The sequence below is a fragment of the Nomascus leucogenys genome, chromosome 17 (genome assembly GCF_006542625.1).
Source record: "Nomascus leucogenys isolate Asia chromosome 17, Asia_NLE_v1, whole genome shotgun sequence".
In the NCBI taxonomy this organism is placed as follows: Eukaryota; Metazoa; Chordata; class Mammalia; order Primates; family Hylobatidae; genus Nomascus; species Nomascus leucogenys.
The window spans coordinates 84,147,690-84,172,176 of NC_044397.1; the positions used below are offsets into that span (position 1 = coordinate 84,147,690).

The 24,487-nt window shown below is 44.5% G+C and overlaps 1 protein-coding gene across 1 annotated transcript; it reads right to left on the reverse strand.

Moving 5' to 3' along the window:
• Positions 1-233: 233 nt before the first annotated feature.
• On the reverse strand, positions 234-12,374 carry LOC115830858 (cytochrome P450 2G1). Its single transcript, XM_030795857.1, has 9 exons — positions 12,195-12,374; positions 11,355-11,517; positions 9,211-9,360; positions 7,353-7,513; positions 6,597-6,773; positions 5,041-5,182; positions 2,094-2,281; positions 1,841-1,982; positions 234-415 (listed from the first exon to the last, which is right to left on the reverse strand). Exons 1-9 carry the CDS (start codon positions 12,372-12,374, stop codon positions 234-236), a joined length of 1,485 nt encoding a protein of 494 aa, XP_030651717.1.
• Positions 12,375-24,487: the final 12,113 nt, after the last annotated feature.

Sequence of the window (24,487 nt, forward strand, 5' to 3'; positions counted from 1 at the left end):
GACCATGACACCTGCAGGCAGAGGTGCAAATCTTGCACAGGGCGTTGCTCTTCTATGGGAGGGGAAGACACGCAGCTGTACATTCTCAGGTGACCCTGGCTGACTCTGTAATCATAGTGCCTCCTCTTAGGGATGCTTGAGGATTAGTAAGATGAGGAAGAGGGGGTGCTCCTGAACACGAGAGGAGAGCTGCGTTCTTCACCGCTTCCTCCTTGCCCCGCAGGAGGTGGCACTCAGCGGGCCACAAGACAGAGCTCATAGGTCGGGGGGATATTGCTAAAGCCTGAGAGCTTGGGGGTGACATCGATGTCCACAGGCGGCACCAGCGAGCGTAGAGAGAAGTTCTGAAGGGTGGAGGTGAAGTAGAGAAAGAGTTCCATGCGGCCCATGGCCTCGCCCAGGCAGATGTGCTTTCCTGCAGGCACAGGGGAGGGCAGAAGGAAGGGTCGCACCTGCACATGTCATGGGGGTGTCGGGGGTGTCTGGACTGACCACCCCACTGAGCCTCAGCTGCCTCATCAGCACCTCAGGGCTCATGACTGTGACTGCTTTATAAAGGGGTGTTACACAGGCTTAGTGGGTACCTATAGTTAGTGCTCAGCTAGGACCTGCTACTTCTCTGATGGCTGGGATTCCATCCCATTCCAAGAGGGAATGGTTCTATAGGGTCCATGAGTTTCAAGGTTGTGTTCATTTCAGTTACTCAAGGGTTTGTCAAATGCCTGTTAGGTGCCATACACTGGTGACAAAAAAAAAAAGGTGAAAACTCACCCTTAATAACACTTACTGTTTATAAGCCACTCTTCCAATTGTTTGGAGGGATTAATCCAAACAATTGGATTAAAGAAGAGTGACCCCCTTCTTTCACAGATGGGGGCTGAAGTGACTCACCCAAGGCCCCACCACTTCTAAATGATGGAGTGGAGTCCAGATTCCCAACCACCGCCCTGACTCCAGGTTCCAAATGGCATACACTTTTTGTTGTTGTTTTTTGTTTGTTTGAGAGAGGGTTTTACTCTGTCACCCAGGCTGGAGTGCAGTGGCATGATCTCGGCTCACTGCAACCTCCACCTCCCGGGTTCAAGTGATTTTTGTGCCTCAGCCTCCCGAGTAGCTGGGATTACAGGCGCCCGCCACCACGCCTGGCTAATTTTGTATTTTTAGTAGAGACAGGGTTTCACCATGTTGGCCAGGCTGGTCTCCAACTCCTGACCTCAAGTGATCCACCTGCCTTGGCCTCCCAAAGTGCTGGGATTACAGGTGTGAGCCACTGTGCCCCGCCAACATACACTTAAAATGTTGCTGCATAAAGATTTTATGCCGTGAGTAGGCAAATGACTGTCTGTTGGGCAGATTTGCCCTGCTGCTTATGTTCATACAGCCTGCAAACTGGGAATGCTTTTGGCATTTTAAAATGGTTGGGGAAAAAAGACTCTTTTGTGATATATGAAGATAAAACAAAATTCAAATTTCAGTGTCCGTAAACAGTTTTTCAGGCTCACACACACACTTATTCATTTACATATTGTCTATGGCTCCTTTCGTAGATCAGTGACAAAGGTTCAGAGACTATCTGGCTGGAAAAATAGAAAATATGTCTTATTTTGTTCTTAATAGCCAGTTGCTTTATGCCCTGTTTAGTGCTATTACCGTCCCAACCTTTTTTTCTAATAATCAGAGTCAATCGTTCTAATATTTGCTAATTCTGGGATTCTAAAATGTTATGGTTCTAAGATACAACCTTCAAATTCACATTGTGACTTGAACTTCAAATACAGATCAGTGGCTGGGGGGGTGGATTTAGCACATGTCTGGGGGAAGTCAGACGGGAGAAACCTACCAGAGGAAAAAGGCACAAAGGCTTCATTCTTCTTGAAGCGGCCCTGCTCATCCAGAAAGTGCTGGGGATAGAAGGCATCTGGGTAGCGGAAGTATTTGGGGTCTTTGAGGACAGAGCCAAGCAGGGGAAATATGTCTGTGCCCTGGGGTGAAAATGGGGGCAGTTAGGAGAAATCAGTGTTGGGCTACACGGATAGGGAACCAGGGAGATAGAGGAGTGCAGTGGAAGGGAGGCAATGAGGGTGCAACCCCACCTTAGGCAGAAGGTAGCCTCGAAACTGAGTGTCCCGGATGACGTTGTGGGGGACACCCATGGGCACGATGTCTACCAGTCTCTGTATTTCATGGATGACGGCATCTGTGTAGGGCATCTTGACCCGGTCATCCACCCTTGGGAGCCGGTGTGGTCCAATCACCTGGTTAATCTCTTCGTGGATCCTAGCTGCAAGGGGCCAGAAAATATAGCAGAGAACAGAGAAAAAAACAAACAAACAAACAAAAAACAGGAGGTGCTTTTGTTAGGGAAGCCAGGGCAAATCATGCCTTCCTAGCTCCAGCAGAAAGAGATCTCAGGTACAAGCCATGCATGTTTGGTTGCTTCTTTTTTCTTTTTTTTTTAAACAGCCTGTCACCCAGGCTGGAGTGCAATGTCATGATCTCAGCTCACTGCAACCTCCACCTCCCAGGTTCACGTGATTCTTCTGCCTTAGCCTCCTGAGTAACTGGGATTACAGGCACCTGCCACCCCACCCCGATTAATTTTTGTATTTTTAATAGAGATGGGGTTTCACCATGTTGGTCAAGCTGGTCTCGAACTCCTGACCTCGTGATCCACTCACCTCGGCCTCCCAAAGTGCTGGGATTATAGGCGTGAGCCACCACACCTGGCCTGTTTGGTCACTTCTTTAACTTAACAACTGACACACTGGTGGTGCTCAATTACTCATCAGATGTCGGGAGACAGGCAGCTTGCAGTCTTGAACGCTGCCAGGACATTTGGTCTTTACTTAAAAGCACCAAAAAGCCATGGTCCCAGCTTGGCTCTCGTACATGGGTTTTTTACAGAATGGGAAAGAGGCATGCTAGGTGACTAGGACAGGATTGACACAAATGACAAGCAGTTATGTGACTGATTAAGATCACCACTGGTGGAGTTACTCCTCTTTGCGTTTTAGGGTTTAGGGATGAGTGACTTCACCTTCTTTTTTTTTTTTTTCTGGAGATTGAGTCTTCTCGCTCTGTCACCCAGGCTGGAGTGCCGTGGCAGGATCTCGGCTCACTGCAAGCTCCGCCTCCCGGGTTCACGCCATTCTCCTGCCTCAGCCTCCGGAGTAGCTGGGACTACAGGCGCCTGCCACTGCGCCCGGCTAATTTTTAAAATATTTTTAGTAGAGACAGGGTTTCACCATGTTAGCCAGGATGGTCTTGATCTCCTGATCTCGTGATCCACCCGCCTCAGCCTCCCAAAGTGCTGGAATTACAGGTGTGAGCCACCACACCCGGCCTGTGTGACTTCACCTCTGAACTTGTGTTTCATCATCTTCAAAATGAGTGTGATGGCTGGACAAGGTCATAGAGTTGTAAACATTACATAAAGTCTGGTGTACAAGGAACTAGGACAGTGCTTGGCACACAGAAGCATCCAATAAATATTTGATTTGACTTGATTTGATTTGACTTTTTCTTTTTCTTTTTTTTTTTAGACGGAGTCTTGCTCTGTCCCCAGGCTGGAGTGCAGTGGTGCAATCTTGGCTCACTGCAACTTCTGCCTCCTGGGATCAAACGATTCTCATGCCTCAGCCCCCCAAGTAGCTGGGATTACAGGTGTGCACTACCACGCCTGGTTACTTTTTGCATTTTTAATAGAGAAAAGGTTTCACCATGTTGGCCAGGCTGGTCCTGAAGTCCTGGCCTCAGCAATTTGCCCATCTCTGCCTCCCAAAGTGCTGGGATTACAGGCGTGAGCCACCGCACCCAGCCTGATTATTTAGACCAGTGAAAGACAACTCAGACAATGGAGGTGACACTAGAAACCTTTGAGAGGAAGTGTGTTAGTGTCTCTCATCTGCACCAGGAGAAATCCTTTGGCTTGTTTTGAATTGCATTATTAAGGAGAGGAGCCAAAATTGGGAATTTTCCTTAAGCAAGTAGTGAGTTCCTCATTACTAAAGTTACCCAAATAGACCAGATCATAATTTATTGGAGACGGATTCTATCTAACTTTGGCAGGGCGGTTGGCTCAATAATGGCCAGCAAAGATAACCACCTCCAAGTCTCTAAAACCTAATGCCTGGAAGGCTATGTATGTATATAAGGGTAACAAAAACACAAGAGAGACTTTGAAAATGCCAGTAAATTAAGAACCTTGAGACGAAAAGATTAGCCTGGGTTGTTGAGATTTGCCCTCAATATAATATCGTGTGTCTGTATAAGAGAGAAGCGGGAGAATCAGAGTTAGAAAAAAAAGATGTGAGGCTGGGCACAGTGGCTCACACCCATAATCCCAGCATTTTAGAGGCCAAGGTGGGTGAATTACCTGAGATCAGCCTGGCCAACATGGTGAAACCCTGTCTCTGCTAAAACTACAAAATTAGTTGAGTGTGGGGTGGCACACGCCTGTAATCCCAGCTATTCAGGAGGCTAAGACAGGAGAATCGCTTGAACCCAGGAGGCAGAGGTTGCATGAGCGGAGATCACGCCACTGCACCGCAGCCTGGGCAACAGAGGAAGACTCTGTCTCCAAAAACAAAGAAAAAGAATAAAAGATATGATGGATGCCAGAGGCAAACAGAGGTTTGAAGAAGCTACGCTGCTGGCTTTGAAGATGGAGAACAGGGTAGTGAACCCAGGATTACAAGGAGTACAGCTTTAAACACCCGGAAAAGGCAGAGAATCAGATAGTCCATTGGTGTCAGCTAGTGAAAGCCTGTTTGAACTTCTGAAATTCAGAACAGAAGGATAATACACTTGTGTTGTTTTAGACGACTAAGTTCCTGGTACTTTGTTACAGCAGCCACAGGCCACAGACACCAAGTAGAAGATCAAGTTAAATCACTCGGCAAAGTTGGGGATTTCATGTTTCAAGTCCTGAAGTTCTAAAGGGTGAAGAGCCTGAGGCCGTGGGATTCTAGATTTTCAAGATGATGGCTTCTTTATGTTGGGAGGGGGAGGTGCCAGATAGACACCTCAGGGTGGACTCACCTTCCACTGCAGGATGCTTCATTAACAGCAAGAATCCATAGCGCAGTGTAGAGCTCACCGTCTCCGTGCCAGCAAAGAAGAGGTTCAGAGTGGTGAGGACCAAGTTCCTGAGGTTGAATTCTGTACGAGGATTATTTTTATCCTGAGAGCGAGGGGATAGTGAGTGGAATCACTCTCTTCTGTCTTTATTGTCTTTTTTTTTGACAGAGTCTTGCTCTGTCGCCCAGACTGAAGTGCAGTGGCATGATCCCATCTCACTGCAACCTCCACCTCCCGGGTTCAAGTGATTCTCCTGCCTCAGCCTCCCGAGTAGCTGGAGTTACAGGCACCCACCACCATGCCCAGCTAATTTTTTTTTTTTTGTATTTTTAGTAGAGATGTGGTTTCACCATGTTGGCCAGGCTGGTCTCAAACTTCTGATCTCAGTTGATAGGCCCACCTCGGCCTAAGTGCTAGGATTACAGGTGTGAGCCACTGCGCCTGGCCTGTTGTGTTATTTTCTCATTGGCTTTATTGTCTATTGCATAGGGAGACAATAGGTGGGTAAACCAAGCGTGTCTGGGAGAGGACACAGTGATAACAAAGGTCCTGCAGCAGGAACGTGCCTGGTGTGTTAGAGAAACAGCAAGACAGAAGCTGGGGTGGATGAGATGAAGTGAACAATAGGGAGGATGGGAGGAGACGAATGTAGGATGCCTTGTAATATTTGAACTTGTAGGGACAGTAGTGTATAGAATTTAAATTTCCAAAGGCAAAGATTCAATACTATACAAATATAAATTTACAAATATATAAAACTCTAAGAAATGATGATACAGAAGTATTAACCTTCTAAATTTCTATAGAAATGTAGAAATAGAGATATATCTCTATAGAGATATAGAAATAGAGATATGTCTCTATAGAGATATAGAAATAGAGATATGTCTCTATAGAGATATGGAAATAGAGATATGTCTCTATAGAGATATGGAAATAGAGATATATCTCTATAGAGATATGGAAATAGAGATATGTCTCTATAGAGATATAGAAATAGAGATATATCTGTATACAAATTCAGAAGATTAATACTTCTGTATCATCATTTCTTAGAGTTTTATACATTTGTGAATTTATATTTTTATGTTATTGAACCTTTAATTTAAATTTAAACTCTATGCCCTACTGTCCCTACACATTCAAATCTTTTAACTTTAACTTAAATGTTTAACTTAAATGTTGACTTAAATTTTAAACTTCAGAAAAGTTCTAGGTTTCTGAAATTCTAAGACTCAAAACTATAGTTGTAACTGTCTGGAATATATAAGGTGAAAGATTTTAAGTTTCCAAGTTCCTAAATTTTCCAAATTCCTAAAATTGCTAGATTCAAAATCTGTTTTAAAGCTGTAACAGTTTATATTTTTACAGTTTCTATATTCATCTATAGATAAAAGTAAACGCTGTGAAATAATGCTTGTTTTGTTTTGTCCTCAATGCTTGCAGATCGGTTGAAAGTTGCAGGGACTAGAGGTTGAGAAGTGAGAGGGAAGGACCAGGGGAAGAAGAGGAGGTACCTGGTGCATCTTGATGAGAAAGCAGTCAATGAAGTCCCGAGGGTTTTGGGGGTCAAAGGATGCTTCGTTGATCTTGACCCTGGAGGCAATGAAGTCCTTGAGCTCTTCTATCAAGTAGTAGATGCGATTGTGTCTTCCTGGCAAATACTGCATGATTCCAGAGTACATGTCATATAGCTGTGGGAATAGGCAAGGGGGCTTTGTCAGTGATGGGCACCAGGGGCCAGCATGGGTTGAGTCTGGAGTTGGACAGCTGGACTCAAAGTCCAGTGCTGGGTCTAAGAATCAGGTGAGGCCCTTTTGCTTCCCACAGGTTGGGTCCTATTGAGACAGTAGTTCCCCCTTAACCCTGGTTTACCTTCCACCATTTCAGTTACGTGCAGTCAACTGCAGTCTAAAAATATCACACATAAGAAGGTATTTTGAGAGAGAAAGAGTACATTCACATAACTGTTGTTAGAATATGTTGTTATAATTGTTCTATTTTATTACTTATGAATGCCAGTCTCTTACTGCACTCAATTTATAAATTGAATTTTGTCATGATATGTATATATCAGAAAAACTTAGTATCTATAGAATTGGGTACTATCCATGGTTTGAGGCATCCACCGGGGGTCTTGAACATATCTCCCAGCCATGAGGGAGAACTACTGTACTCACCTCTCAGGGGTGTGGGGAGGATCAAGTGGGGTATAGGAAGGTGCTTAGTTAACTGGGGTTGGTGCATGGACAGAGAGGTGGCGGGGTGGGCACCTGTGCCCAGGGAGTGCTCATCTCAATGAAACTCTCATTGATCAACCGTAGCAGATTCAGGAACTGTTTGTCCTCATAGTCGAAGCGACTTCCGAAGACAATGGAACTGATGACGTTGGAAACAGCGCGGCTCAGCAAGAAGGTGGGGTCGATGGGGGCACCTGGGCAGTGGAAATTGTTTATGTTGGAGGCAATGATCACGAATATGGGGTGTGGAGTCACAGTGATGCATCTGAGTCCCAGCTCTACTACTTAATTGCATGTGTGAGCCACTTCATTTTTGTGTTTTGGGTCTAGATTAACCAATCTGCAAACTGGTTTGGGAACCATTTCATTGATTCATAAGGATTCAATATCATTATCCATATAAAATAATTAGCACAATGTCTGGCATACAGTAAGCACTCAAGAAAAGCTAGTTGAGCTTAATCATTATTTTTTATTATTATTAAGTAAATGTGTCGATGTTAGAGACTCACATATTTGGGGAAAAGTGGGATAAGGGACACATTATAAAAGTTCCTGAATTCTGTCTAGCTCTACCGATAATTCCATTTGGGCAATTTAAAAAGTCCTTCCCGGCCAGGTGCAGTGGCTCACGCCTGTAATCCCAGCACTTTGGGAGGCCGAGGCAGGCAGATCACAAGGTCAGGAGTTGGAGACCAGCCTGACCAACATGGCGAAACCCTGTCTGTACTAAAAATACGAAAATTAGCCAGGTGTGGTGGCAGGTGCCTGTAATCCCAGCTACTCAGGAGGCTGAGGCAGGAGAATTGCCTGAACCTGGGAGGTGAAGGTTGCAGTGAGCCGAGATCGTGCCATTGCACTCCAGCCCAGGTGACAAGAGCAAGACTCTGTCTCAAAACAAAACAAAACAAAACAAAACAAAACAAAACGAAATCCTTCCCTTGCCCTCACCTACACCTTCTGTAAAACAAGACCAGTAGATCTGGGAAGAATTTCTCTAGAATAATGCACATATTCACAAATACACAATTTTATGAAAATTTCTGGGGTACATGGGCATTTGAAGCTTTTATATAGACCTGTTAATCACCCACGTAGACCAGGAAAGGCGCCTCAGGTGTAGAGAAAATGTGTCTCTATTTCTACCTCTTATCTATTTTTCTGTTTTTTTTTTTCAGCCTCTGTGTCTTTTCTCTATAGACCCAATTGTTTCTAGACCTTATTTTTTGGTGGAACTGAACTCCTTTTAAAACATAATGAAATGAATATAGAGTTTCAGATTTGCAAGATAAAAACGTTCAAAAGATTTTTTTCACAACATGAATATACTTCACACTACTGAACTGGACACTTAAAATGATGAATATGGTAACTTTTATGTCATGTATTTTTTACCATAATACGGATATACAAATGTAATGAAATTTGAGCCTGTCTTCAAGAAAAGTCACAAAGTCACATGTCACCAAAATCTGCATAGGATATCAAGAGCTCACAGACATCCTGAGATCCACTGATTAAAGTTTCTAGTAAGTGGTCTCTAAGGGTCTTCCACGTTAACTGCTTTTTTTTATTTTTAAGAGGCAGTCTCACTGTGTCTCCCATACGGAAGTGTAGTGGCATGATCATAGCTCACTGCAGCCTTGAACTCCTGGGCTCAAGCAACCTCCAGCCTCAGCCCCACAAGCAGCTGTCACTACAGGCATGTGCCACCATGCCCAGCTCATGTAAACTCTTAATATGGAAGCTGGCCAGAAATCTTAGTGGATTCTTAACATTTTCCCTCTTCTTTCTTTCCAGAGCTTTCTCCCACCAAAGCTCATCTTCTCACGACTGAGAGCTCCATAACCACCCAGTCACCTAGTGGCCCTCCCCCTTGTGGCCCCCATACCCTTGGTCTTCCGGAACTCCTCCAGTAGGTAGCTGGCCTCCTCCTGAATTCGCTCCTCAATGCTCCGCTTTCCCATCCCGAAGTCCCGAAGGATGGTCAGGGAGAAGCGTCGGAGAATCCTCCATCGTTCTCCATTGGCCAGAGCTACACCTGCCAAGATCTCAGTCTCAGGCTTCTGCCTCCCTCCCCTTGCTGTGTTCAACTCTGTGCTAGACAGTGATGGGGACAGATTATGACAGCTCTAGACTCTGCTGTCAAGAAGCCATCCTCAACCTTCAAGGCTCAATCAAGAGAGTAAGGTTCCCTCTCTGCAGGATCCTCAAAAAAAAAGAAAAGTCCAGACTGAGGTGGAGGAAAAGGGAATCAGTGTAGGAATGATAGGAGGAGATCAAAGAGTGTTTCTTACAGGAAGGAGAGGTGGAACTGGATAAATAAAAAAATAACTGAGTGAATGCATAGGAAGGTGGAAGGTGGAGGGATGTATAGACAGAGTGCCATATAGAGTGCTCTGGAATGGGGATATTAATTCCATTTTCCATGTAATACTTGGGTTCTCTGGACATATACACATATGTGTACACAGAAGCTCACACTTGTACATCGATATACCTACAGAAAAGGAGTTACCGTGTAGTAAGAAACATTTAGAAATTACTATACGTGTGGACTGATGAGAGTCTTATACCAATTCACTAGATCTAATGAAATTATTTTGCTTTATTGAAGAATGGAAGGAAGAGTTTATGACTGGAATGATGGATGGAATGACAGATGGATGGATGGATGGATGCATGGATGGAAGACTTAATAGACGGGTGGATGGTTAATGGATGGATGGTTTGAGATAGATGGATAACAGTTGGAGAGTGGATAGACTGATAGTTGTATGAATGATGAAAGCGTTGATGAATGGATGGAATGATGGATAGATGAATACATAGAAAGTTAATTGACAGATGTATAGATAATAGAGTGAAACATGTTTTTATAGAAAGAATAATGAATGGATTTTCTGATGAATATGGATCAATGAACAAAAGGAAGAAAAGGTAATAGAAAGATAGATAGATAGACAGACAGTATATGGTGAGTCTGCTTGGAATTGAAGGATGTGGGCAGTTAGAGATGGATGCTTGCGAGAAAGAGGTCTACCTAAGTGAAGGAGGCAGAGACCTATGGGTTAGGTATGTGTATGAGTATAGGAAGATGAGAAATAAGGTTGGCTATGAGAGCTTTAGTGGGTGCATAAAGAATGTCACTAATCCGCTGGGCTTGGTAGCTCATGCCTGTAGTCCCAGCACTTTGGGAGGCTGAGGCGGCTGGATCACCAGAGGTTGGGAGTTCAAGACCAGCCTGTCCAACATGGAGAAACCCCGTCTCTACTAAAAATACAAAATTAGCCCTGTGTGGTGGTGCATGCCTGTGATCCCAGCTACTTGGGAGGCTGAGGCAGGAAAATTGCTTGAACCTGGGAGGCAGAGGTTGCAGTGAGCCGAGATCGTGCCATTGCACTCCAGCCTGGGCAACAAGAGTGAAAGTCCGTCTCAAAAAAAAAAAGAGAATATCACTAATCCATTAAAATAAGAGCAGAAATAACACAGAAGACAGTTTAGAGTCAGATGGCATAGACTCAAAATCAAGTGATCCTACCACTTACTGTGTGACATTATCTAACCTTTATCTTAGCTTTTTTTTTTTTTGAGACAGAGTTTCACTCTTGTTGCCCAAGTTGGGGTACAATGGCGTGATCTCGGCTCACTATAACATCCACCTCCCAGGTTCATGCAATTCTCCTGCCTCAGCCTCCCGAGTGGCTGGGATTACAGGCATGTGCCACCACACCCAGCTAATTTTTTAGTTTTTAGTAGAAACGGGATTTCACCATGTTGGCCAGGCTGGTCTCAAACTCCTGACCTCAGGTGATCCGCCCACCTCAGCCTCCCAAAGTGCTGGGATTGCAGGCGTGAGCCACCGTGCCTGGCCTATCTTAGCTTTTTCATTGACAGCATTAGTATAATGTTAACAGTTCTCCTAAGGGAGTCAGTGCAATAAGCCATGTAGACTACTTACCAAAGAACCTGGCACATAGGGAGTGCATTGCAGTCATTTCTGGTTTTATTGATTTTGTTGTTGTTGCTACCTACCATGACCTTGGAAGTTTCGCTCTATGGAAGCCAGTTCTCCACGGCCACTGAACTCATCCGCTTGGTCTACCAAGGCTTCCTTCACTGCTTCGTGTCCACATAAAACCACCACTGGCCGGGGACCCATGTACACAGTGAACACAGGGCCGTATTTCTCCCTGAGCTTGGAGTGAAGGAAAACACAGTAGGAGGAGCTGATTGGAGTACCAAGGCCAATTGAGGATTTTAGAGGATGGCGATTTCAGAGGGATATAAACATGGTACTAAGGAACCAAGGTAAATCTGGGCTTGGAAGGAATACCGGAGAAGAGGCGCGGAAGTCTTGGCTCCTGTCATCGTAGGCAAAAGCTCATCCCTCCCCACAAGAGTTACTGTCTGCATCTCTAAAATAATGGACCTGGATTCGATAAATTCCAAGATTCATACTTCTCTCTCTGAAATGTTAAATTTCTAGAATCTTAAGACTTCATGATACCAAGTCTCAAAGTGCTAAGACAAGCTGAGTCAAAGAATCTTTGTGTTTAAAAATATAATGTACTGTGATTCCAGAGTCCTGAGATCATGAAAATCTTATTTCAATGCACTGAGAATGTGTGTTTCCAATATTTTAGGATTCTGAAATTTCAGAATTCTAAGATTTGCAAAGTCTGTGTTTCCGAGAGTCTGTCTTTTTTTATTTTATTATTATTATACTTTAAGTTTTAGGGTACATGTGCACAATGTGCAGGTTTGTTACATATGTATACATGTGCCATGTTGGTAGAAGTCATAAGGTTCTATGTGAATCTGGCTATAGGATTAGTTGCTTTTAGCCCTATTAGAGGAGACGGACAGACTCACCTTCATGAAAGACTGAAACGTAGCTTCAGTTCGAACTTGCAGCAGGTTCCCCAGGAAAGGAATTGGTGTAGGACCTGGGGGCAGCTTTCCTGCCTTATTCATTCGTTTCCAAGCAATGAGGATGAGCAGGCAAGACAAGCAGAGTGCCAGAAAGATGGTGACAGCCCCTCCCATCTCCATGGTGCCAGGTCAACAGGTTCTGTCCTGGGCACCAGATCCTGCCTAAATAGGTCCTGGGAGATCAGCTTATACCGAAATCTGAACACCCTGGGATTCAACTTTTCTGGGTTTGAATGTCATTGGAGAAGAGATTGCTTTATATGGGAGGTGGTTATATAACCTGTAATCTCCCACTTGAGTAAGGGTAGATTGAATTCACACAGGGAAATCCTCTGGGGCCATTTCCCTTTCTTCAAATTTCCAGTCTCCCTGTTCTTCTCTCTCAGCTCAACAGAATTGAACAGAATTTTTTGGTGGGGTGTAAGAGCAGATTATTACCTTTTTCGGCTATTGATTTTAGGATGCAGACAATCTGAGTACAAGTGGCAGCTCTGTCTTTTCTTCACTGGGCAAGTCACTTAACCTCTGGGACTTGTTTCCCCATCTATCAAATAGGGAAACCATGTTGTTTTATTTTATTTTATTTTTTTTTTTTTGAGACAGATTATCACTCTGTCACCCAGGTTGGAGCATAGTGGCATGACCTCATTTCACTACAATTTCTGCTTCCCCGGTTCAAGCAATTCTCATGCCTCAGCCTCCCAAGTAGCTAGGACTACAGGTGCACACCACTATGCCCAGCTAATTTTTGTATTTTTCTAGAGATGCGGTTTCACCATGTTGGCCAGGCTAGTCTCGAACTCCTGGCCTCAAGTGATCCACCCCAATCAGCCTCCCAAAGTGCTGGAATTACGGGCGTGAGCCACCGCAGCTGGCAGACCATGTTGTTTTAGAAAGTCTTGATAGACAACAAGGAAAACTCTTTGTTCATTATTTAATTAAGGATAACCTTAATCAGTTACTAAATGTTTTTAATTGACACATAATAATTGTACATATTTGTGGGGTACAGTGTGATGTTTTGATATGTGTATGCAATGTATAATAATCAAATTCAGGTAATTATTATATCCATTACTGAGACATTTGTCATTTCTTTGTGGTAAGAACATTCAAAATCCTCTCTTCTAACTATTTTGAAATATGCAATGTATTATTGTTAACTATAGTCACCCTACTGTATAATGGAACACTAGAATGTTAATAAGGAAAGTAAGCTGAAGATTTAGAAAACAAGAAAAATAAATCATTTGAAAGGGTTTTGTTCAAAAATTTCTTGTTTTCTACTCAAGATAATGTTAAATAACAATAATCAAAGATTACCTGTGTTGGTGTATCAGAACTTTGCTGTATCAAATTTAAAAAAAAAGAAAAAAAAAAGAACTTTGCTGTAGTGTGTGTTGGGGTGTGTGTGTGTGTGTTTTGAAAGTCTAAGGTGTAGAGATCACCTCTAAACCCCAATCTCTGGAGAGGAACGTCTTCTCCAGCGCAATTAGTGATTGCACTTCTTAATAATCTAAAAAGTGATTCACTACCTTTTCTGCACCAAATATTTTCAAAGCCTTATCGTCCTGAAATGAACTTCCTGGATATTATATCCTACCCTCATATACTATTTAACAAAATTCAGTGTCCTTTTCATGCGACTGTATTCTCAGACTTGGAAACTGAATCCCTCAAGGTATCTGTAGGTTTGGGGAGTGGGGTTTGGCTGGCTGAGCTGAGGCATCCTGTGTCCAGAAGTGGTGGAAATTCTGGGAAAGCTGAGTGACTCACACACAGTGCCACCTTTTGTCTCTTGGATCTGCTGCTAGAATGTCTTTCTTGGAGTAGAGACTCAGCTCAGCCCATCTCCTTTGACTCCCTTAGCTTTCACCTCCCTATCCCATTCTGATCCGCACCCCCCAGCACTTAACACCCATTCAGGACTAATCTCTTAGCCATCTTGTGGTGGTGGCATATGTGTGGTGATGGTGGTTGGTTGTGAGTCTGGTTTTCCTATTCAGACAGGAAGGGAGAGAGCAAGTACTCTTAGAACAGCTCCCTTCACCATCCCACCTCCAGACAGGAAGCCAGGAATGGAGGAACTTGAACTAAAGTTCAGCTGGAGTGCAGTGGTGTGATCTGGGCTCACTGCAACCTCCGCCCTCTGGGTGCAAGCGATTCTCCTGCCTTAGCCTCCCAAGTAGCTGGGATTACAGGCACCCACCACCACGCCTGGCTAATTTTTGTATTTTTAGTAGAGATGGGGTTTTGCCAGGTAGGCCAGGCTGGTCTTGAACTCCTGACCTCAAGTGATCCACCTGCCTGGACTCCCAAAGAGCTGGGATTACAGGCATGAGCCACTGTGCCCAACCAAATTTTTTTAATTTGTCACTTTGTGCCAGGCATGGATGGAGCTGTGTGCTTGACAAGCAGGGTATCCTCCAATCCAAACAACCAGCTTGCAAGGAAGGGCGTGTTAAATAGTCAGAGATGATTCAGGTCACCCTAAAACAAATATTCTTATAACCTGAAGCTGCTGGATAAACTTTTTTTTTTTAAACTCTGTGTAATACCTTTCATACGGGAGGGAAAGGCATTCAGATGTTTCAAGTGCTTGGAGGTATAGCTCTCATTGTCATCTGGTTTGATACATTAAATTCATATATGACTGTATTTGAGAAAAGGTTCATATTTCAGAGGCACCTAGATGTCTCCCAATATTTGTTTTCCCTGTCTTCCATAGTAGTAGAATTCTATCCAGCTACATGATTATCTAGAGTTAAAAACTACATTTCCCAAGCTCCCTTGCAGCTGCGTATGGCCGTGTAGCCAAGTTCTGACCAATGAGAAGTGAGCGAAAGTGATGCATGAAACTTTCAGTTTATGCTTTTAGAGGGAGGGGCAAGGTTTCCTTCCTGAATATTTCCTCTTTCTGGCTAACTGGGATAGCAAGAGCAACAACTTAGGAAGGAGCAGCAGCAACATGGAAGGAGCCTGGGTCTTTGATATCAGTGAACTGCCTGATTAGCTCTGGGTTGCTTATGCAGAGCCATTAAGTGTAAGAAAATTAAATTTCCACCGGGCGCTGTGGCTCATACCTGTTTGTTTGTTTGTTTATTTTGAGATGGAGTTTTGCTCTTGTTGCCCAGGCTGGAGGAGTGCAATGGCACGATCTCGACTCGCTGCAACCTCTGCCTCCTGGGTTCAAGCGATTCTCCTGCCTCAGCCTCCCAGGTAGCTGGGATTACAGGCATATGCCATCACACCTGGCTAATTTTTGTATTTTTAGTAGAGACAGGATTTCTCCATGTTGGTCAGGCTGGTCTGGAGCTCCCAACCTCAGGTGATCCACTCGCCTTGGCCTCCCAAAGTGCTGGGCATCATGTTGTTTAAAGTATTCTGCCAATACATATCTTGTAAGTGGAGCATTTAATCCATTTATTCAAGGCTAATATTGATATGCAAGGCTTTATTCTTGTCATATTGTTAATTGTTTTTAAGTTGTTTTATATGATAAATTATTTGTTTCTTTCTTTTTCTCTTTTTGTCATTGTGGTTTGATGAGATTCTCCCATGTTGCCATTTGATTCTTTTCTCTTCCTCATTTATGAGGTTGTTTTTATAAGAAATATGAGTTTTATTTTTCTGTGTGTTTTCATGACACTGAGTGTTGACCTTTCATTTCCATATTTAAGACCCATTTGAGCATCTGCCATTGGAACAGGCTAGTGTTGACAAGTTCACTCACCATTTGCTTGTCTGGAAAAGATTTTATTTTCCTTCATTTATGAAGCTTATTCTGCCAGGACATAAAATTTTTGGCTGACAGTACTTTTCTTTCAGCAGTTTGAAATGCCATTCTCTTCTATTCTAGCCTGTAAGGTTTCCACTGAAAAGTCTGCTGTTAGTCTGAAGAGTTTTATTAATAGGTAACTAGATGCTTTTCTCTTGCTAATTTTAAAATTCTTTCTTTCTTCTTGACTTCAGACTTTCTAAATATACTATTATGTGAAGTTCTTTTTGCAATGTATTTGCTGGGGCTCTGTATCTGGATGTCTAACTCTCTTGCTAGATGTGGAAGTTTTCATCAATTACTTCCTAAAAATAGGTGTTCTAATTTTTAAAAATCTCTCTTCCCCCGTGGAAATACCAAAAATGCGTAAGTTTGGTCACACTGTGTAGTCCCAGATATCTCAAAGTCTTTGATTATTCTTTTTTATTTATTTTTCTTTATTTTGTCAGACAGGATATTTCAAAAGACCTGTCTTCAAGTTCTTAGATTCTGTTTTTTTTCTTCTAATTTTAGAGATAGGGTTTCACTATGTTGCCCAAACTGGCCTTGAACTCTGGCCTCAAGGAATCCACCTACCTTGGCCTTCCAAAGTGCTGGGATTACAGGCATGAGCCACTGCACCCAGCCATGTTCTGACATTCTTTCTTCTGCTTGGTCCAGTCTTCTATTGAAGCTTTTGAATATATTCTGTATTCCCTTCATTGCATTTTTTTAGTTCAAGAGTTTCTGCTTGTTTATCTTGGTAAATTTCTCATTCATTTCCTGGATTGATTTTCTAATTCTTTGTATTGATTTTCAAATTTCTCTTGCATCTTGTAGGGCTTTATAAAATCAGTATTTTGAATTCTTTATCTGGCATATCGAGGGATTCTTTTTGATTGGGATCTGTTGCTGGACAATTGTGGTCCTTTGATGATGTCACATTTTTCTCCTTTTTCGTGTTTCCTGTGTCCTTTCATTGATATCTGCAAATCTTGTGTAGCAGTAGCTTGTTCAAGTTTTTTTAATTGCCCTGTAGGAGAAAATTTTTTTCCTGAAAAATGTATGTATGTTGTTAGTTGAGTAGGATACTTTGGCTTTGATTCTGGGTGCCTATAGTAGTGTGATCTTAGTATGACTTCATAGGCAGTACCCAGGGTCACTGGTATCTTTGATTTCCTTGGTAGCTTAGAGTACAGTTATTACTTGAGATTGAGGAGAAATGTAGCTGGGTATTGGATGCCGACTGAGCCCGTCTTTGGGCCCTGGTGGTGGCAGCAGCTTGGAGAGTGTGGCTGAGCCCCAGAGCAGTCTGCACTGGCTTTGGTATTAGTGAGTCCTGGGAGGCTGATTCTTGAGCTTCCTAGTGGCTTGCTTAGAGGAGCATGGGAGTTGCGGGACAGGGATGTGGGCAAGTTCTCAGGCCCCTGGGAAGCACACCCTGGTGTGATATGGGTGATGGCAGTAGTGGTGGTGGAGCAATCCACTAGGACCCACACAGTCCATGTTGGTGTTGCTGGTGGATGCAATGGGTTGGGTGGGTTACTCCCCAGTCCCACAGCATCCTGTAGCAGGGTAGTGGTATTGACCAAAGTGTGCTTAGGAGGGCTTGTTCTCCCCTGTCCCTCCCGCATCTGGGTGGCGCCTACAGTGGCATCACCTCAGACTTGGCAAAAAGGGGGATAGAGCCCAACATTAAACTCTTACGATTGTGCCAGCTGTGGGCTTGTGACCAAAGAGGACAGGCCCCTCTCTGGTAAGCAGTATGGACAAGAAGTTGTGGGGAGTGGGTTCTGCTTAAGTCTCCCTGTCACAGCAGCCCATAGCAGGGTCTGGGAAATTGTCCTAGGTACATGTAAAGGAGCTTTGTTTCCCTGTCCCTCCTTGGCCAGGTGGTGGCTGCAGCCAGGTCAACTCAAACTGGGCCTGAGGGCAGGGCACAGCACAGTATTAACTCTCAAAATGGTTCCTTGGGCCTGCAACTAGGGTAAGAAGCTGCGGGGAATGTGGTTCACTCACATCTCAGTCTCAACAGCAGCCCGCAGCAAGGCAGAAAGGACCCTCCCATGGGTGCCTGGGAGTGCTGGGTCTCCTCTACACTTACCTGAAGCAGCACAGCGGCAGCAACCATTTCTATAGATCTCCAGTATCTAGGTTCTCAAACGGCACTCAGCTGAGGCTGCTCTAGGCTCAAATGGGATTCCATGTGGGTTCCATTTTCCAGGGCAACATCTCTGCACAATCTTTAGGGAGCTCCGTATGTGAGGCCCAAGACCCAAGTGGGTTGAGGGTTTCTACCATAGCCAAGATTATGAAAGCCCATTTCAAAGTGTGGAGCCCTGGGAGTTTCTCTCTTATAATTTCCCCTCATCCAGGAGCCACTGTCAGCTTTCAGTCAATCCCCTCTCCTTACTCACTTCCGGTGCTTCCAGTGCTTCACTTCTTCTCTGTTGAATCCCTTCTCTTCTCTGATGAATTCCAGCATTCTCTCCTAGATAATCTGTTTAAAATGGAGTTCCTCTCCACGAAGAAGGCCATGCTACCTGCATCTGGTCAGCCATCTTGATCACCTTTCTACATTTAAAGAGACACAGCATGTTAAAAAAAAAAAAAATTAGTTCCCTTAGGAATTGTTGTTTACCTAGCCCTCCCCGTCAAGAAGTGGTCTGCATTTTAAAGGATTTTAATAAGATGAAAAAATTCTAGAATAAATTTGCAGTGACCCCACCTCCCATTCTTCCTGTGGTAAGGAAGACCAAAAGCTATTTTTTTCTTTTTTCTTTTCTTTTCTTTTTCTTTTTTTTTTTTAAAGGAAATCCCTTTCTTCTAACTCCCTTCAGAATCTGCTGCTTTTTTTCCACTCTGCAGTGGTTTCAGGGAATTGGGTTGTTAAAAGTGTTTTCTTCAGAGTTAATAGTTTTTATTCATGGGATGCTTGCTCCAAAAGAAGCTACTCAACCATTACCAGAAGAAACTCTTCATCAGTGCACTTGGCAGCTGACATCTTCGTCCTCTTAAAAAAATAAATAAATAAATGAAATAAATAAATAAATAAAAATAATTTTTAAAAAGTTGTTCAGAAATGGTGGCTCAGACCTGTAATCCCAACACTTTGGGTGGCTGAGGTGGGCAGATCACCTGAGGTCAGGAGTTCAAGACCAGCCTGGCCAACATGGCAAAACACTATCTCTACAAAAGTACAAAAATTAGCCGGGCATGATGGTGAGTGCCTGTACTCCCAGCTGCTCGGGAGGCTGAGGCAGGAGAATTGCTTGAACCCAGGAAGCAGAGGTTGCAGTGGACCGAGATCACGCCATTGCACTCCAGCCTGGGTGACAGAGCAAGACTCCTTCTCAAAAAAAAAGCTGTTCATCCCTGTCATCTATCCAACTTCTTTCCCATCTCTGTAATCTAAGTCTTGCCATTTTCCTGGTAGGCAGGAATTTCATGGCCATGGATGTGAGCTGTCCAAACACTCAGAAAAAAAGAATCTTGACTTCTTCTCTTCTTCGACCTCCTTCACTCTATTTCAGCCAACATTCCCACAGCCCCACCCTAATCCTTGTCATCACTCTGAAATGTGAAACACAGACATTTCACTCTCTGACCACAACCACTAGTACCCCAACTCCCCCACTGCTTCATTGCCAATGGCCTGAGGGGTATACTGACCAACTAGGTCTTTGGTTAAGGTTCCAAAGAGTGCAAACACTATAGAAGGTCAAGTCTCCCTCCTATTAAAAGACTTTTTTTCTAACATTTTGAAAACTTTTGTTACATGTTTACAAGGAAGTATTTGAAGAAATGCAAGAGATTACAAGCAGTTTTTCTAATGTTTCATAAAGAAAAACAGGTGGGGCCTGGCAGTCCAAAGTGGTGATTAGCAGCATGAAACTTACATTCACAGCCAGGCGTGGTAGCTCATGCCTGTAATCCCAGCACTTTGGGAGGCCGAAGTGGGCGGATCACCTGAGGTCAGGAGTTTGAGACCAGCCTGACAAACATGGTGAAACCCCATCTCTACTAAAAATACAAAAATTAGCTGGGCATGGTGGCTGTAATCCCAGCTACTTGAGAGGCTGAGGCTGGAGAATCACTTGAACCCAGGAGATAGAGGTTGCAGTGAGCGGAGATCGCACCATTGCACTCCAGCCTGGACAACGAGAGCGAAAGAGCAAAACTCCATCTCAAAAAGAAAAAAAAGAAAAAAGGAAAGAAAGAAAGGAAAGAAATAAAGAAAGAAAGAAAGAAAAGAAAGAAAGAGAAAGAAAGAAAGAAAGAAAGAAAGAAAGAAAAGAAAGAAAGAGAAAGAAAGAAAGAAGGAAGGAAGGAAAGAAAGAAAGAAAGAAAGAAAGAAAGAAAGAAAGAAAGAAAGAAATTAATTTACAGTCGCACAAGACCATACTAAGACTCTACCCGCATTAGCTGTGGAATGCGGAAGCAAGTCACTTACGACCAACTTTGGGGGCCTTACCTAACTCATTTGCAAAATGGAGATGATAAAGCCAACCTCACAGTCTTGCAATGAGGAGTTTAACTAAGATTATGCTCATAAAAAGCTTCCCGCAGTTCTGGGATTTTCTTCAAGCAGATAAATGGAGCCGGGCTAGGACTGTTTTAATCCAAACACAGATGAGCACAGGAAAATATCAGATGTTCACATGTATGCAACATGGCCCACAAGCCTGCATACAGACACCAGAATGCACACATGAAAACATCCACATACTTATATGTAGTCACCCAATTGTGAATGTATATACACAAATATGAATATGCAGCATTCATCCTGTTTTACACAGAAATGCACATCGTAGACACCCCTAAATCATGTGTGCACACATGCTGTATGCAGAGACAGACACAAAGATTGGCAAGCATTGAGAAACAGTGGCACACCCTGTCAGGCACACACACACATGTGCATGTGCAGACATTAGTTGGAATGGATACCCATTATTAAGCACAAACATACACCCCACAAAGCCTGGTGCACACATAAATTCATGTATCAACATGAACGTACTGAAACATACATGCACATAGACACTACAAGCATGCACCCAGAATGACACACAGACAGTTGTATAAATGAGGATAAACATGGCAGAGGCATCCAGGAGAACTCACTGGACAAAATGGCACAAAATACAAAGATGCAGGAGCACACAGGGTGATTGAGGGGAACATTGACTTGCAGGGAAGGAGAAAGAAAAGATAGAAAGACAGGATGCAAGACAACGGTAGAGAGACAGGTGGGCAAAGTCCTGTGCAGGGCTCCAGGGCCAACCAGAATAACCTGAGAGTCTAATGCTGCTCTGTCCTTCCACAGATACTGCCTAACTCAGCACCACACTCCAATAGGCCATGAAGGATTATTTCCTATTCACAGCTCCATGGGGTAAAGCTTGGCTGTGCTGAGGAAGGGATGGGGAAAGAGGTTCCCAAAGACTCTGTCTCTTTCCTCCTTCCCAAAGGAAAAGATTTGTGAGCTTTAGACTAGAGGATGTAAAAGCAAGGAATGTGCTTAGGGAACATCTCATCCCTCCCCTTCATCCTACAGATTAAAGAGAACGACTACTATTCATTGAGCACTTACTGCCATGAACCTCATCTGCATTAACACATATGCTTCTCCCCTAAATACCTGAAGAGGTAAGAGCTGTTCTTGGCTCCAAAAGGCTCAGAGAGATGAAGTCAGTGGTTCAAGGCCACATAACAGAGAAAGGAGAAGGTTAGGATTCCAATCCAGGCCTTAATCATTGCACCATCCATCCAGAAAGGGAAACTGAGGCCCAGCAAAGGAAAGGGATCTTCCTGGGTTTGCCACTAACTCACTCCAAAAGCCTGTTCCCAAGACACTGCCCACTGGGACAAGTCCCTCCCACATGATTTCAGACACCATTCTCTCACTCCATGCTCTAGGGTAATCAACAAGTCCAAAATCGATTGACCTCTATGTCCACAAATACTAGAGTTCTCCCAACCTGCCTCTCCCCACCCCCTCCCTGGCCAGGTCATGGCAACCTGCCGATCACTCAGTGCACTTCTTAGTGCCAACCCCACTGAGAAACAAAGCTCTCAAATTTCTATCTCCCACCTTTCTAAGGAACTAGAAGGAAAAGGAGGAGCCCAGGCTTGGGGCCAGCCCAGGTGCAGGCTGGTGACCAGGATTAGAGGGATTGATATCTGCCAAGCTGGTGCTAATCCTCCTTCCCACCTCTTCCCCTCCAAAATCAACAAACAACTTTCCTCTCTCCGCTTTGTTCTCTGACCTTTGTTCCCTCCACACAGGTCTCAGAGCTCAGCATCCTAGAACACTTTGAGCAAGATGTCAGTCCTGGGGGGGCCAACCTCACCGACCTCCACTTGTCCACAGTTGGTGACCCAGAGGACAGGTGCAACACTGGAAGGTCCAAACATCAGAGCCTGTCCTGTGCCCATCTGGAGCCCCTCTCAGGGTCTGGCAGAGGCTCATCTCAGGCCCACATAGGACCAATATCAACACCTGCGTCATGCTCATGTCAGAGCCCACTGGGACCAACCTCAGACCCTATATGGTGCCACTCTTATGCCCTCCTGAAGAAGGACACTCTTATGCCCTCAATGACACCTGAGACAACACACAGAGCCCTCTTGGCACCAAACATGACTTCAATATTCTCCTGGTGTCAAGTTCAGTGCCAACTTGTTTCCCATCCTCGCATACACCTGGGGGCAGTCCCAAAGCCAACACGATGTCTCTCCCTCCCTGGACACACCTGATGCTGATATCAGAACCCGCCAATGTCATCAGCGTGTCCGCTGCTGATGCCAGTCCCAGCACTCACCTCCTGCTAAGTCTGGCCCCCACTTGACTCCCAGGGTGATCTAGGCCAGTCAATGAAGGGGCACAGGGAAAGAATTCATATCCCAGCTCCCTCACTTACTCCCTGTGTGACCTCACTCAAGAGGATTTATGGAGTCTAAATCTGCTCATCTTCAAAATGAGGATGATCACGATGAACCAACCTCATTGTTACAAAGATTCGACCAGATCATACACACCTAGACTTAATCTTCCCGTATACGACCGTGCTCACCAAAGGGTAACTGTCCTGTTTACTAAGGAAGAATGTCCCTGAGGGAAGGACAGGAGGGCTACTCATCCCTTCTCCACTCACACCCACCCCAGGATCTGCCTCTGTGCCTAACACTGGAGTTTACCTCAATCTCTTCGGCTATTGTTTCCTCTGCCTGCTGATAGTAGTAGCCCCTGACAAAGCAGGAATCGCCCTTAAAGGAGACTTAACTCACCCTCAAATATGATCTTCTCTTCCTAAACACTCCCTTTCCACTGGCAGGAAAACCAAATCCAGAAAGTGGAACTAAGGACGCAGAGCAGGAGAGATGGGAGTTCAGGGCCACTCACGCATGTCCCCTGCCCACTGTCTGTTTTCTGTCCTCCATAGACCTTTATATAAAATGATAAACATAAATAACAATCATAATATTAATACGGATGATACAATCAATCTAGTGGGTTTCCCTAAGAATCTGGGTTGGAAACCAGTGGAGTTCTTTGTAAATTACAACCCTTGGGACACTTGAGATTTTTCCACCATTTGGGGGTTGTTATTACTATTTCTCCAGACCTAGCCAATCCCTCTGCCAACTGATAACACAAGGTACTCTTCTCCAGGTGTGGGGAAAGTTCCCCTGAAATATGGCTCTGGTCTTCCACCCCTTTCCCAACCACAGATGGGCAGTGGAGGTTCCATGGCACCCATCCTGGCCTCACTCTGAGGTTCCAATGAGGATTCTGGGCATCAAGAGACAGCTCTGGGAAAAAGCAAAATCAAGTCAGCCCCTGGGCCCAGTGCTGGGCTGCTGGGCTTTCTGGGAGGACCTGCTGGGCTTGCTACACACTCCTCCTCCCAGAAGCTCCACACCCACAGCCCTGGGTCTTCCTAGCCCCAAGACTTTCAAGTCCACATGCCTGGAATCCCCCCTCCTGAGACCCTTAACCCTGCATCCTCCTCACCAGAAGACCCCCAGATGCACAGCCACACTTCGTCTCACCCTAATAAAACCCAGACCTTTGCATTCTTCTCCTCGGGACCCCCCAAATCCACAACTTTGGGGTGCATTCTCACTCCCAGATCCCAAATCCAAAACCCAGGTGTTCCCCTGTGCAAATATTCCAAACTCCTCAGTTGCACAGTTTATCTGTTGCCCCCTCCTAAATCCACAGCCCTGCAGCAACCCTCCTGAAGTACCAGATTTAGTCTGGAGTTCCCCTCCCTGTTCAGCTTCCCTGGGGTCCCCCTCCTCCTCCCTTGCTGGCTGTGTCCTAAGCTATGCGGGATTCAGGGTTGGAGTGTAGTTGGGAGGTGAAACGAGGTGATTATATAATCAACCAAAGTCCATCCCTCTTTTTCAGGCAGTGTAAAGGCAAACCACCCCAGCCATCACCATCTATCATCCCACTGCCACC